The sequence below is a fragment of the Micromys minutus genome, assembly GCF_963924665.1.
Source record: "Micromys minutus genome assembly, chromosome: 2".
Classification (NCBI taxonomy): Eukaryota; Metazoa; Chordata; class Mammalia; order Rodentia; family Muridae; genus Micromys; species Micromys minutus.
Window position 1 is genome coordinate 51,114,658 of NC_137971.1, and position 14,205 is coordinate 51,128,862.

The following is a 14,205-nucleotide window of genomic DNA, read 5'->3' on the forward strand; positions in this document are numbered from 1 at the left end:
CCCCGGCGTCCTAGGCCAATGAGCGTGTGGGGGCGGGCCATTTGATACACATCCTCTACTCACCCAATAAGCATGGCCTGAGCGTCTACCCCAATGAGGGCTCAGGGGCGGGGCCTTCACAGGTGCAGGAAATGGCGGTGACCCGGGAGCCTGTGAGTGGGGTAGGGGCGGGGTTTGGCCGTGTCTCCTCCTTCACACGCCCCACCTCAAGGATTTGGGTGGGAAGGGGTGTCCTTGGTGCCGAGTGGGTGGTCCAGAGTTGGGGGGGCGGTGGTGCTGGAAGGCCCAAGGTACCAGTTGTTTGATTCTTAGTAAAGAGGTCTTCCCCGAATTTGCCTTTATGGGAAATTGAGGCAGGTTCCTTCCTTCTGCCCCAATCCCCGAAGTCCGGCCCGATTTGGACCCAATGGACTTTTGGGGGCCTCCCTTTCCCAGCTGCCCGCCCGCCGTCGTCATGCCATCCCTATTGCTCCGGCTGCCCCTGCGCCTATACCGGCTGTGGCCCTGTAGCCCTCCCACCCGACTTCTCACAGCTGACACAGGGCAGCGGTGAGTTGAGCCCCAGAATTTGGCTATGTTCCGTGGTTTTCTCTTCAGAGCCCGCCTTGCGTTTTGAGACAGTTGTCTCTGATTTGTGTGTCAAGTACCTTTCAAGGTTTGTCCCAGACAACCTCCTCCTTCAATGCTGGACATTAGTATGAATAGTTTTAAGAACTGAGCTCCAAGATTAGAAGAGCTAAGTGACGGATCAGGAATCTGAGCCCAGGTTGCTCTTTCCACAGCTCTGGTATGTTATCAGGCTTCACTGTGTGTACACTGGGAAAGAGAAGATTGAGTATAAGGATTTAGATTTCTGGGCTTGAATCTGAATGCTGGTCAGGAGGTGTGAAGTGGGGCGTGGGAATCTGCCTTTTCTTTGTTGTCCATGTAAGCCTCCAAATTCAATCTCCGGAGTGTCTGGAGTTCAGGCATAGTCACCATACCTGGCTTGAAAATTCTTTCCCTGGATACTAGTACTGGAACACAGAACCTCATGCAGAAGAGGCCAGAACTTTAAGGACTTTCTTAATTAAATTATTAATTAATTGAGACAAGATGTCATGTAGGCTAGGCTAGCCACAAACTTGCTTGTAGTCAAGGGACCTTAAGTTTCTGACTTTGTCTCTACCTCCCAAATGCTGGGATTACTGGTTAGCATTACCTCATATCACAAAACCTGCTGATTTAAGTAAGTTTTTAGGGGCTGAAGGGATGGATAGAGACTAAAAGCACTTGCCACTCTCACAGAGGATTCAGTTTTGATTCCCAGCATTCACATGGTAACTAACGAACACCCTCTTCTGACCTGTTGGAGGCACCAGACATGCATGTGGTACACATACATATAGACACTTAGAATGAATAGTTAAGAGCTGAGCCCCAAGATTAACTGACACTCGGAAACACAAAGCAATACAATTTTAAACGATCTTTAAAGAAGCTTTTTAACCAGGATGGTGGTGCACACATGAGTCCCAGAACTTGGAAGGCAAAGGTAAGCTCTGTGAGTTTTTTTTTTAAGATTTATTTATTTATTATATTTAAGTACACTGTAGCTGTCCTCATACACACCAGAAGAAGGCATCAGATCTCATTACAGATGGTTGTGAGCCACCATGTGGTTGCTGGGATTTGAACTCAGGACCTCTGGAAGAGCAGTCAGTGCTCTTAACCGCTGAACCATCTCTCCAGCTTGAGTGTTTTTTTAATATTTATTTATTTATTTTATGTATATGAGTACACTGTTGCTGTCTTCAGACACACCAGAAGAGGGCATCAGATCCCATTACTATGGTTGTAAGCCACCATGTGGTTGCTGATTCTCTTAACCTCTGAGCCATCTCTCCAGCCCCTAAGTTTTGAAAGTTTAAGGCTAGTCTGTAGTCTGGTCTACTTAGGGAGTTCCAGGATTGACAAGAAGACTCTATTTTGTAAAAAAAAAAAAAAGCAGCAGCCTTCTGGGTGGGTTTGTGGTGGTGTAGGAGAGGACTACACTTTGAAAACAAGAAATCCTGACCATTCTTGAAACACCCAGAGGGCAATCTGAAGCTAGATGAGTCTTGGGACTAACCAGTGCCTAGTAGCTGAATTGAAGGTGTGTCTCAGGGAGGATGGGCAATGGTGCCCTCTGGCTTCCTAAGCCTCTGCAGGTTTGGGCTTCTCTCCACAGGTCTGTCCCTACTAATTACTATGAATTGTTGGGAGTGCATCCTGGTGCCAGCACTGAAGAGGTTAAACGTGCTTTCTTCACCAAGTCAAAAGAGGTATTGGTGTCCCCAAGGTGAGGGAGGAAGCAGAAATCTGAGCCTGACACAGGGGCACTCTAACTTCCTGGCATCTCTAGCTGGTGGTAGCACCTTCCTTCCGCCTGCGTGGATAGGAGGTACTCAGTAACCTCTATGATCTAAAGAGCCAGCAAGGCCAGAGCTCTTTCTGGTTATGGGGTTTGTTTTGTTTTTTTGAGACAGGATCTCACATTGTAGCCCAGACTGGTCTCAAACTTTCAGTGGTCCTTCTGTCTTCACCTCTCTAGAACAGGAGTTACAGATGTGGTTGGTTTCACTGAATGAGAGGGGTAAGGAGTCTGTACTTTCTGACTCTGGCCTTTGGGAGGGGTCAGCAAGCCTGTGGGTGAGGGTCAGTGTTCAGTTAAGGTCTGTGGGAGTGATGTCCATTTTTATGGAACATCATCAGGAGAGGTCCTAGGAAGGGAGATGAAAAATGAGACAAGGGGACCTCTCCCTCACCCTCAGCTGCACCCTGACCGAGACCCTGGGAACCCAGCCCTGCATAGCCGCTTTGTGGAGCTGAATGAGGCATATCGAGTGCTCAGCCGTGAGGAAAGTCGTCGTAACTATGACCACCAGCTGCATTCAGCCAGTCCTTCACCGTCTTCAGGGAGCACTGCTGAGCCAAAGTATAAGCAACAGCCACACAGGTAGAGTACAGAAGTCCTGAGCCTGCTGTCCTTGCCCTCAGGTCTTCCCCGGAGCGCCGGCTTCCCACTCTCCTTTTGCTCTTCAGCAGCTCCTGGGAACCTCCAAACACTCGATACTGGGCCCAGTTCCACAGTGTGAGGCCGCAGGATCCCGAGTCAAGGAAGCAGCAGCACAAACACAACCAGCGAGTCCTGGGGTACTGCCTCCTGCTCATGGTGGCTGGCATGGGCCTGCACTATGTCGCCTTCAGGTGCCTCCCCATCTTTCCTGGGATACTGGGTAGAGGGTGGGTCAAGCGTGGTGTGGCCAGCCAGCTACAGCAGCCTATGACCTGCATACTTTGTCTCTCTCAAGCTAAGAACTTTGTGAAATCCGGAACTGGAGCCTTGCCTGGCCGGGTAAAGGCAGAACTGCTCACAAGGTCTAAGGTTGTTTTCTGTTCCTCACAGCTCCAATGTTCATTTTTGGTGCTGCTTGTTGCTAGGGCTGAGCCATCCAAAATCTACACAAAGAGGGTGTGGTCAAAACCCTGGGGTTCTCTCTTAGCACCTCATAAATGAGGGTTTTGTGTTTTGTTTTCTGAGACAGGGTTTCTTTGTGTAGAACTAGCTGTCCTGGAACTCCCTGTGTAGACCAGGCTGGCCTTGAACTCAGAGGTCCATCTGCCTCTACCTCCCAAGTGCTGGGATTAAAGGTGTGAGCCATCACTGTCCAGCAATTTTTTTTTAAATTCAGGGTCATCCTTGGTTACATAACAAGTTTGAGGCTAGCCTAGGCTACATTAAATTGTGTGTTAATATAGAAAGAGGGAGGAAGGACAAGTGCAGTGTAGCAGACACAGTCCTTGATAGCTGCCACTTTATGTTGTAATACCAGTTCCCTGCAGCGTAGAAACTCAAAGGATGGAGCCCACTGTCCGTACTGTCTAGCAATGGAGGTGAACTAAATATGCCCCCTTTCAAACCTTCTGGGAGAGGCACCCTGATTTCATCTGTTTCACCAACTTTACAGGGACAGCCTGGGATTTAGGGCACCACCCAGCTCTGGGACTTGGGCCACTTGGTATCTTTCTTTCAACTTATCACAGGTGTCTGTTATGGCGAGAGATGTAAGGCTGTGTGAGAAGATGATACAGCCTGGTCAAGGGCCAGGGCTCTAGGGACCCCAGGGTTCGGAGATACAAGGTTAATTGCAATTCCCTCACAGGAAGCTGGAGCAGGTGCATCGCAGCTTCATGGATGAAAAGGATCGGATCATCACAGCCATCTACAATGACACTCGGGCCAGGGCCAGGTCTGTCACTGCTCTGACTTTGCTCCCTGCTTCAGCACCACCCTCCAGGATCCCTGTCCTGATCCCTGTCCTTTCCTTCCAGGGCCAACAGAGCCAGGATTCAGCAGGAGCGCCAGCTGAGGCATCAGCCTCGGACAGAACCCTCCCTGCCTCCAGAAAGCCCTAGGATCATGCCCCAGGACACAAGCCCATGAGAAGCTTACCAAGGTGGGACCTGCACTGGTTCTCTCCTTGCTGCCTGTGTAGGACTACACGTGCAATAAACTCATTTTCAGACTCCTGTCCGATTTGGTCCTTCAGGTCACGCATCTCCCTACCCCTCCCCTCGTGAGGCAGCGACCCCCGGAGCCTGGCCTCCAGGGCTGTGTGTCCCCTTTCCCCTGCAGCGGCGGGAGGGGGCGTTTGGAGGGGACCAGCTCCGCCCCCGTCCCGCCTCCGCCAGCGGCCCGGTGGGGAGCGCGTGTTTAGGTCACATGAGCCTCTTGCCCGCCAGACCGGGCCAGGCCCCCTGCTACCCCTGCTGTCCCCGCTAACCGCCGTCCCGGCCACCACCACCACCACAGGCCGCCTGCCTGTCTCGTTCCTCCGGCCGCCGCTGCGGCGCTGCGCTGCGCTGCCTGCGCCCAGGGCTCGGGAGGGGGCCGCGGAGGAGCCGCCCCCCGCGCCCAGCCCCGGGTCCCCACGCCTGGGCCGGCGCCATGGGGCTCTGGCTGCCGCCGTCCCCAGCGCCGCCGGGCTAGGGCGATGCGGTCGCCCCCGGCGCTCGGCCCCCGTGGCCGCCATGAGCCCCCTGCTCCGTCGCCTACTGCTTGTTGTGCTGCTGCAGCTGGCCCGCACCCAGGTACGTGCGTCCGCGACATCCCGCTCGCTCGCCCGCCCGCCCGCCCGCGGTGCCCTCTCAAGGTTGGCGGAAGTGAGGAGGCGCCCGTTACCTCTGCCTAGGGAATCCGCTGTTCAGACCCGGAATATCCCTGAAGAGGTGCCCCTCGGCGCAGGCCCGCTAGCCCTGTCCTTGCCCCGGGGCCACTCCCCTACCTCACCCCATCCCCTGGGTTGTAGGGCGGAGCTGCCTCAGTGCCCTCCGAACCTCGTTTGTCTCCCCCTATCCAGGCTCCTGACCTAAAACAAACCCAGCTCCAAGGCTTGGGGTTTAGTACCATTCCCAGAGTGTGCCTGGTGGGTCTTGGGCCAGGGAAAGTACCAGATGGCTGGGCGTACAAGAAAAATTGGAGCCGAGGTCCTGGGGACAGAACAATCTGGAAAGATGTCAGAAAGATGTCAGAAAGGCGCAGAAGCCTGACTCAAGGACGGAGCCCTTACATAGCCACAGGGCCAGCCCTTTTAGAGTGCATCTTCGGCCAGGGTATCTTCTTTCCCACAGGCCCCTGTGTCCCAGTTTGATGGCCCCAGCCACCAGAAGAAAGGTAATAATAGTTAACAATATCTTGACACCAGCCAGTACTAAGAGGGGTTAGCACATGTTCTGTTTCATGTCCCTTATCTTGTGTGATCCCAACTCCTTTGGGAGATGCCATTTCACAGAGGAAGAAACTGAGGCAGAGGGGTTAATCATTTCTTGAGAAACAAGGCAGAGGAAGCCAGGTTTAAAGGATGTTTGGGGTGGTGGTGACAGGGTATCAGAGAGCCTACATGCTCAGAGGAGCTGCAGGAAACCTGATAACTTAATCCATCTGGGTCTGCCTACAGTGGTATCATGGATAGATGTTTATGCACGTGCCACATGCCAGCCCAGGGAGGTGGTGGTACCCCTGAGCATGGAGCCCACGGGCAGTGTGGTCAAACAACTAGTGCCCAGCTGTGTGACTCTGCAGCGCTGTGGTGGCTGCTGTCCTGACGATGGCCTGGAATGTGTGCCCACTGGCCAACACCAAGTTCGAATGCAGGTACCGGGGCCTCTGGGTCAGGCATGTCCTGGAGGCTGGGTCAGCCCAGAGACAGGTACACAGGAGGCGGGAGGGAGGTTCTGGTCATTCCTATTGTAGCCTATCTAGTACCCCCCCCCCCCCCGTCTTTCTACTACCCCCAGCACTCACTGTGTCTTCCTCATTCTCCCGAGTATAGATCCTCATGATCCAGTACCCGAGCAGTCAGCTGGGGGAGATGTCCCTGGAAGAACACAGCCAGTGTGAATGCAGGTGCCAGCCAGGTCCAACCCCCAAGTTCACAGAGTAGCGTGGGGTGGGGATATCAGGCATGGGCCTGTACCTTACTTTGTAGGGACCAGGTGACTGAATAGAGCCAGAAGTAGGCATGGATGCTGGGGCAAGAGAGCAGGAGGTTTCTAGTACCTCTCTCTCTCCCCCTCTCCCTCTCATTTTCAGACCAAAGAAAAAGGAGATTGCTGTGAAGCCAGACAGGTGAGTTCCTGGAATTCTTGGTGCTGATCCAGAAGAGAGCTTATGGGAGGGTTTGTGGGTACCTGAGTGAGCCAGGAGGCTGCAGCCCCTCTGCTTTCTCCTCTCACCTGACTCCCCTTCCCCTTCATATCGCCCCCCCCCCATTCACGAAGTGTGCCCTAACCCTAGATCCTGGGAAGACTCTTCCCACCCCAGACTTGTTGCTTCTCCTCCTAGGGTTGCCATACCCCACCACCGCCCCCAGCCCCGCTCTGTTCCGGGCTGGGGCTCTGCCCCGGGAGCATCCTCCCCAGTTGACATCATCCATCCCACTCCAGCCGCAGGACCCTCTGCCCACGCTGCACCCAGCGCCGTCAGCGCCCTGACCCCAGGACCTGCCGCTGCCGCTGTAGACGCCGCCGCTTCCTCCATTGCCAAGGGCGGGGCTTAGAGCTCAACCCAGACACCTGCAGGTGAGGAATCTGTGGGGTGGCACTTGTGTGGGAAGGCAGTAAGGTTGTGTCCTGGAGCAGGTCCAGATAAGCCTGCCAGTGGCGGAAAGCCCAGGGAAGGAGGAGCCAGCTGCAAGTGTTAAATCATTTACTGTGCATTTGCTGGTAACCAGATCATCAAAAACTCAGCCCAAGACTAGATATGCACAAGTCAGACAGTGGGAGAGAGATGATGCCGTCACCGGTAGAGGATGCTAATAGTAATAGGGGCACCGATCTAATCTGAGCAATCAACCATCTCCTGGAGTAGAACTATCGACTTTTTCCAATTTGCAGAGCTTTACATGATAGATATTTGCTCCATTCTGTCGGCTCTGAGAAAGCGAAGATGTTTGGGAGCCCCATATGCCTCCACCTGGAGTGCTTATGTAGCTATAAGTGAGGCCACGGGAAGATTTATCAGAATAAAATGGGGTTCAAAGAAGGAAATGCATCAAGAGGGCTGGAACTGAACATGGTGGTACATTTGGGGAGTCTTGGGCACTCAGTTGGATGAAGGAAGATCAGGAGTTCAAGGTCACTCTCAGCTACAGTGAGAATTTGAAGTCAGCTTTGGCTATGTGGAACCTTGTTTAAAAAACAAAAGCCCACAGAAGACAAAAAAATAACTGCTGCTTTTGGAATGGTGGTGCACTCCTGCAATTCCAGCCCTCAGGAGGCAGAGGCAGGAGGATAGGATTTTGACAACAGTCTGGGCTGTAAAACACTGTGATCTCAACAAACAAGAATAAAGAGAGGCTGGGCATGTAGCTCATTGGCCGAGTGCTTACCTAACACTCAAAAGACCTTCGGTTTGTTCTTCCCCAAATAGAACAAGGTATGGCAGCACTCAAAAGTTCAAGGTCACTCCTTGGTGACATAGTGAGTTTGGCTCACTCTTGTAAATAGGGACTGGGGGTATGTCTCAGTGATCAAGAGCACTTTCTGCTCTTGCAGAGGATCCAGGTTTGGTTTCTGGCACCCACATGGTGGCTCATTCATAACTCTAGTTCCAGGATATCCAATGCCTCCTTCTGGCTTCATTAGAGACCAGACATAAAAGCAGTGCACATACACGCATGCTTATACTTAATATTAAAGATATCACTGGTAAGTACATAAATAGCGGCTGGGAAAATGGCTTGGCTGGTGATGTATCTGCTATTCAAGCATGAAGACTGGGTAGGAGTAATGCATTATAACCTAGTATTGGAAAAGCAGGGAGGGACAAAAGGAACCCTGGAGTTTGTTGGCCAGCCATCAAAGCAGTTAGCTTCAGATAGTGACCTGCCTCAAAAGATAAACGGTGGAGAGAGCTGGCTCACAGTGGTTGCTGCTCCTGCAGAAGACTGAGTATAGATAGATACCAGAACCCACTTGGTTGAGGGCTGCAACACCAGCTGCAGTGGTAGACACCCTCCTCTGGCCTCTTCTGCCACCTATAGACATGTGCTTATACTGCCAGACATACACACACTACATAAAAAGAGCGAAATACGGTTTTGTTTGTTTGGTTTTGTTTTTGAGACAGTGTCCCTCTATATGGCCCTGGCTGTCTTGGCACTCACTATATAGACCAGCCTGGGCTCAAACTCACAGAGATCTGCCTGCTTTTGCCTAGAAAAAAAAGGATAAAGATGGAGAACGATTAAGTCAGCAGTACATAAAATGCACACACAAGCACACACACGCACATGCCCATGAGCACAGGCCAGTTCCTTCTCCACAATTAAAAAAGAAAGTTATTTATGTGCAGGTAGAAATACATCAGTGTTTTACCTGTATGTATGTCACTGTGGGGGGGCAGATCCCCTGGAACTCGGTTATAGGCAGTTTTCAGCTGTCATGTGGGTGCTGGGTACTGAACCCGAGTCCTCTGGAAGAGCAGCCAGTGCTCTGAACCACAGAGCATCTCCCCAGCCCATTTAACAAAGTTTAAAAAGAAGAGCTTGGGGTTAAGTTCCAGCCAGTACTGATTTCCTCCCTCCACACCTCAGGTGCCAGAAGCTGCGAAAGTGACAAGCTGCTTCTCAGACTCCACAGGCCTGTTCGCCTCGCAGGGAGAAGAGTGGAGCCTAGGAGAACCACCTCAGTCTGCGAGGATACTGCCCCAGGACTTGGACCTTTTAGAGAGCTCTCTTGCCATCTTATCTCCCAGAGCTGCCATCTAACAATTGTCAAGGGACCTCATGTCTCACCTTAGGGGCCAGGGTACTATCTCAGTTAACCACCCTGGTCAAGTGAGCATCTTCTGGCTGGCTGCCTCCCCTCACTGTGAAGACCCCAAACTTTTACCAATAATGGGATTTTGGTTCTGTTATGATAACTGTGATGCACACACACACACATACACACACACACTCTCTGATAAAAGAGATGGAAGACACTGTTGCTGCTTCTGTCATTGCTTGCTGCTCTCCAGGCTGGCCAGGTTGGGTAGGAAAGTGCAGCTCTGCATCTCCGTTCTGCCTCCTGCCTTACTGTGCCAGTGTGCCCAAGGCCAGACAGTTCCCAGGTAAAGCCACAACCACCGACTGATAAAGTCCTTGGTACGTAAAGTCTTCGCCTCCTGTTCACCACAAGGATTCTGCATGCCCTGGCCAGAAATTTAAGAGAGACCCAGACCATAAGAGTTGCTTCCCATGTTCACATGGGAAGAAGAGATAATTGCCACCATCGGAATCTTTTTGGCTCTGAACTAGTGTGACTTTTTTCATACAATAGGAGGTATCACCCATTATCCCTGTTGAGTGTAGTACACTTGCAATATTGTCCTTTGTTGCTGCCCCTTGCATGCCTCAATCCTACCTTCATATGGCTGGAATGCCTTTGTAAAGAAACACACCCTCTGCCTTCACTACCATCCCTGGTATCCTGGGATTCATCAGCTGCTGCTTGAGATTCCTAGCCTACTTTCCAGCCTTCTCTAGTGTCCTGGATAGAGTTGGAAGGCTAGCCAAACACTAAGGCTCTGGTCTGCTACACAATATCCAGGGGCAGAATGGACTGAAAGTTCTATCCTAAAGAAGGGGCTGATCCTGAGGTCATGACCTTGGTGGTACCAAAGCAGGAGTAGGATAAACTAAAGAATTCCTTGTGGTGATGATCACATACTTATCCATTTATGACAGTCTCACATGGCCCAGGGTGGTCTCAAACTTCTTATGTAGCTGAGGATGACAGATTTCTAGTCCTGCACCCACCTTTCAAGTGCTGGAATTACAGGTTTGTACCACCACACCCGGTTTGTGTACTGCTGGGAAATCAAACCTGATTTCATGCACGATAGGCACAGTATTGACTTACAGCATCTTCAGCCCTGATGCTTGTTTTTGAACTTTTATTTAAGACAGTGTTTCCTCTATCCCAGGCTGGCTTAGAATTCTTTATGTAGCTGGGGATGTCCTTGAATTTCTGACCCTTTCACCTCCAAAGTGTTGGCATTACAGGCATGGGACAACACAGCATTTTTACTATGTTTAACGTTCTCAGCAGTGATATTGGTGATCATGTTCTATCTAGCTCGATGATGGTTAGAACCTGAGAGCTAAAGACTCTGAACCCATTAAGCATCAGATATGATTGGCATCAACACCATGATCATCTTCCTTTGGCATCTGAATAAATAAATGGTCTTAGCAAGGCCAACTGGCCCAACACAGGTATGAAATCACTCGACTCCAGAGCCTAACTTAGGTTTGGCTTCCTCTAAATGTCAGGATGTTTAGGTTAGAGAACGTCTCCTGGGCACTAATAGACCTGGCCCGGGAGACATGAGTTCAGCCAAAGGTGAGCCTGGATGCTGCAGAGCACAAGATGGAAGAGGTCCACACAGCTCAGGGCCATGTGGTATAGGTGTCACAGAGCGTGCCCACCAAGAGAATGAACTTACTCAAGGTCACACAGCCAGCCAAGAAGTGAAAGAACTAAGATTCAAATCCGGGTTGTGTTTCCGAACCCCTAGGCTCTTCCCACAACTACCCAAAGACGTGCCGGTCATAAGGACAGAAGTCAGCACGGGGCTGGCAAAAACTCCTCTAGGCACGTGCACTCAAACTACTCAAACCTGCTAGACCTTGTCACCTTGGCTAGAACTGCCTTCTGTCTTTTCGAAACAATTTTTGCCAAACTAGACCCGCGATTTGAGCCTCGGAAGTGACGTTATCATCTAGTCACTCAGGAGGCAAGACCAAATGAGAAGCCCCGCTCTGAGAGTGCCGCAGCGGGTTTTGGACCGTCCAATGAGTGCGGGCAGCGTGTCCCGCCCTGTAGCGTCGAAAACGCGCCTGCGCAGAAGTGACAGCACGAGCGGGATTGGCTCCGGGGGCGCGGCGAGGAGGTGAGCGGGGGGCCACAGCCCAGGCTGGGGGATCCGGGTGCAGGAGGGCAGCCTGGGGCAGGCCTGCCTGGAGCGGGCCGGAGTCCGCGTGCCAGGGAGGGACAGCAAACGAGGGAATTGGGGCTGGGGTCTGGCATCTGGCAATGCCGCAGGGGGCGGGCTCTCACGCCGTACGGGGCGGAGCCCTGGGACTCGGGGCGGGACGCGGAACAGCAGTGGGTGGGACAACGGAATCAGTTCGAGTGAAGGGCGCAACCCAGTGGCCCATAGCAGGATTAGGAGGTGTTGGGGGCGGGGTTTGGGGTTTAGAGGAGGAGCTGGAGCAGGCGGAAGGTGGAGTCTTGGGCTCAGAGACAGAGGGCGTGAGATCCCAGGCGCTGGGGGTGGGACTTCAGCCAGTGAGTGGCGTGGCCCCTGTGCAGGAGACTAGGTCTAACATTGCTGAGGGCGGGGCTACAAGCCAGGGGGCGGGGCTTCACAACGTGAAGGGTGGGGCCAAAGAGGCTTGCGGAGAGCTAAGTGTGAGCTATGGCCGAGGGCGTCCACGCGGGGGCGGTCTCCGTGGTGGCCGGGCCTGGGGTCGCGGTAGACCTAGAACTCCCCCTGGAGAGGTTGTATGGGTGGAGCGGACTCGGCGTCCCGCTGACTCTGAGCCAGTCTGGGTACCTCGGAGGCCCCCAAGAGCTCAGAGTTGGGGAGGTGTCCCTGGTGGAGGAGGAGGCACGGGGCCAGATTGGGGGATGCCTCCGGAGGACCGGGGCTCCTCAGAGCCACCTAGTGGAGATGTTTGGGTGCCTCGAGGCCGGCCACCTGCAGCAGCCGCAGAGGTGTGGGTGTGCTGGACAGGGGGCAGCTGGGTGTGGCGGGAGTGGGGTCGTCCCGTCGGGACAAATCCGGTGCAGTCAGATAGGGTTTGGACTTTGCGTAAAGGGGCTAGCGGGAACTGAAGAACGGAGATGGGGACCGGGAAAGAGAGGTCAGGTAGTGAGCAAAAGGAGGGGGTCCTGGCTGCTGTGGCCTCCCCTGACCCCCTCCCCTCGCTGCTGGGGTCCTCGGCCAAGCCCCCTTCTCACTGGACTGGTAAGTGTGGCCACGGAGCCCATGGGAACGGGTGGTGACCCAGGACAATGGGATTCCCTAGAGATAGGCAAGATATAATGGGGAGTTGGAGTCCTCCTGACACAGACTGAAGTTCCATGACCCCACCCCCCAGTTTTTTGGTTGGGGGTGGGGTGGCCTGTGCCTACAGAGACATGAGGCTGAGCTGGATCCTGACAATACTGTCCATTTGCCTGAGTGCCCTGGCCACAGCCACGGGGGCCGAAGGCAAACGGAAGCTGCAGATTGGAGTGAAGAAACGTGTGGATCATTGTCCCATCAAGTCTAGAAAGGGAGATGTCTTACACATGCACTACACGGTAAGTGTCAGAGTGGAGGCGCCTCTGGGGCTTTGACAGTTTTTTAGGGCCAGAAAGGGCTTTGGAATCTCATCTTTTTCCCAATTAGGTAGATAACCTTGAACACATCTCCCTTTGAAAGATAAGTTCCTTTCCATGATTCTGTCTGCTTTTCAGTTTACTCAACAGCTAGGTATCAGCATGCAAATGACTATACATGAACTACCCAAGGCATTGACCCTTTCAAGGAATATGACCACTGGGGCTGGGGTGACCACTTTGATTGGGAGAAGAGCTGTTTGGAAGGGTGTGGAACGATCACCTCTCCTTATTAGTTTTCCCCTGGTCTTACAGGGAAAGCTAGAAGATGGGACGGAGTTTGACAGCAGCCTACCACAAAACCAGCCCTTTGTCTTCTCCCTTGGCACTGGCCAGGTCATCAAGGGCTGGGACCAGGGGCTGCTGGGGTGAGTCTGGTCTGGTCTGGGGTACATGTTACAGTGATCCAGGAAGTGCACTATCGGAAGAAAGGTCCAGTTATGGGGCAGGGGGTTGGATGTTTCACATGCTGAGCATGCGTCATCCTGCAGGATGTGTGAAGGGGAAAAGCGGAAGCTGGTGATCCCATCCGAACTAGGTAAGAGGCCCTTGGGGTTGGGTGGTGCTGGGGAGAGGGCTTAGATGTGCCTAAAGATGAGTCAAAGCTACTTCAGTTTCACTGGTCCCCACTCCATCTGGTCACTGTAGCATTTACACCACTTCCAAGTCTGGTTTGTGTTCAGCAGCCAGGACTGTGCAAAGCTTGTGACAACTGCAGAGCAGTAGAGGGTGACAATTGTAGATCACTAGTGATCCTCTGCCAGACCTTTGGTGTTCTCCCCCTGCCCCCCCTCCTCTTCCCCCTGCCTATTCTTTATGTGGGCTAGAAGGGAGCCTAGCCTCAACTTACTGTGTCTTTGTGTTTTTGACAGGGTATGGAGAGCGGGGAGCCCCCCCGAAGATCCCAGGTAATATACCCTAAACACCCTCGGCCCATCACTCTGCCAGAGTCCCAGCCCCCAATCTGATCATACTTCTCCCTCCAGGTGGAGCAACCCTGGTGTTTGAGGTGGAGCTGCTCAAGATTGAGAGACGTTCAGAACTGTAGCAGCGGGCTGCTGAGGGGTAGGAGGCCCCTGTCAGACTGTTGTAAACAAAACAAACAAAAATCCTTTAAAACCCCAAGAGTGAGTCTGTGTTTCTTTGTGGATCCTAAGATTAATAATATCTTAGCTTCAGTGTTGGAGTAGGTCACTGGTCTAATGTGAATGGGTCCCCAAGCTGAATCCCCAGTCTGGGGAAAGGGAAAAC

At 52.8% G+C, this 14,205-nt stretch overlaps 3 protein-coding genes across 12 annotated transcripts; all 3 read left to right on the plus strand.

Annotated features, from left to right (window-relative positions):
* Positions 1–148: 148 nt before the first annotated feature.
* Positions 149–4,551, plus strand: DNAJC4 (DnaJ heat shock protein family (Hsp40) member C4). Of its 2 annotated transcripts, none has more exons than XM_080912586.1 (7): positions 149–161; positions 387–549; positions 2,210–2,303; positions 2,793–2,977; positions 3,064–3,228; positions 4,185–4,271; positions 4,354–4,551. In XM_080912586.1, exons 2-7 carry the CDS (start codon positions 407–409, stop codon positions 4,463–4,465), a joined length of 786 nt encoding a protein of 261 aa, XP_080768712.1. In that variant the 5' UTR covers positions 149–161; positions 387–406; the 3' UTR covers positions 4,466–4,551. The 2 variants fall into 2 exon arrangements, with proteins under 2 accessions (XP_080768712.1, XP_080768713.1); XM_080912587.1 differs by having other exon boundaries at positions 3,067–3,228.
* A 124-nt stretch (positions 4,552–4,675) lies between these two features.
* VEGFB (vascular endothelial growth factor B) lies at positions 4,676–9,506 on the plus strand. Of its 2 annotated transcripts, none has more exons than XM_080912588.1 (7): positions 4,676–5,112; positions 5,653–5,695; positions 5,979–6,175; positions 6,354–6,427; positions 6,614–6,649; positions 6,866–7,101; positions 9,117–9,506. In XM_080912588.1, the coding sequence occupies exons 1-6, from the start codon at positions 5,053–5,055 to the stop codon at positions 7,077–7,079; spliced, it is 624 nt and encodes a 207-aa protein (XP_080768714.1). In that variant the 5' UTR covers positions 4,676–5,052; the 3' UTR covers positions 7,080–7,101; positions 9,117–9,506. The 2 variants fall into 2 exon arrangements, with proteins under 2 accessions (XP_080768714.1, XP_080768715.1); XM_080912589.1 differs by having other exon boundaries at positions 4,726–5,112; positions 6,967–7,101.
* A 1,892-nt stretch (positions 9,507–11,398) lies between these two features.
* On the plus strand, positions 11,399–14,078 carry FKBP2 (FKBP prolyl isomerase 2). 8 transcript variants are annotated; one of them, XM_080911862.1, is made up of 6 exons: positions 11,399–11,458; positions 12,672–12,876; positions 13,210–13,322; positions 13,446–13,492; positions 13,827–13,862; positions 13,941–14,078. In XM_080911862.1, exons 2-6 carry the CDS (start codon positions 12,712–12,714, stop codon positions 14,000–14,002), a joined length of 423 nt encoding a protein of 140 aa, XP_080767988.1. In that variant the 5' UTR covers positions 11,399–11,458; positions 12,672–12,711; the 3' UTR covers positions 14,003–14,078. The 8 variants fall into 8 exon arrangements, with proteins under 8 accessions (XP_080767988.1, XP_080767991.1, XP_080767993.1 ...); XM_080911865.1 differs by having other exon boundaries at positions 11,403–11,458; positions 12,708–12,876; XM_080911867.1 differs by lacking the exon at positions 11,399–11,458 and adding an exon at positions 11,953–11,979 and having other exon boundaries at positions 12,708–12,876.
* The last annotated feature ends 127 nt before the right edge of the window (positions 14,079–14,205 follow it).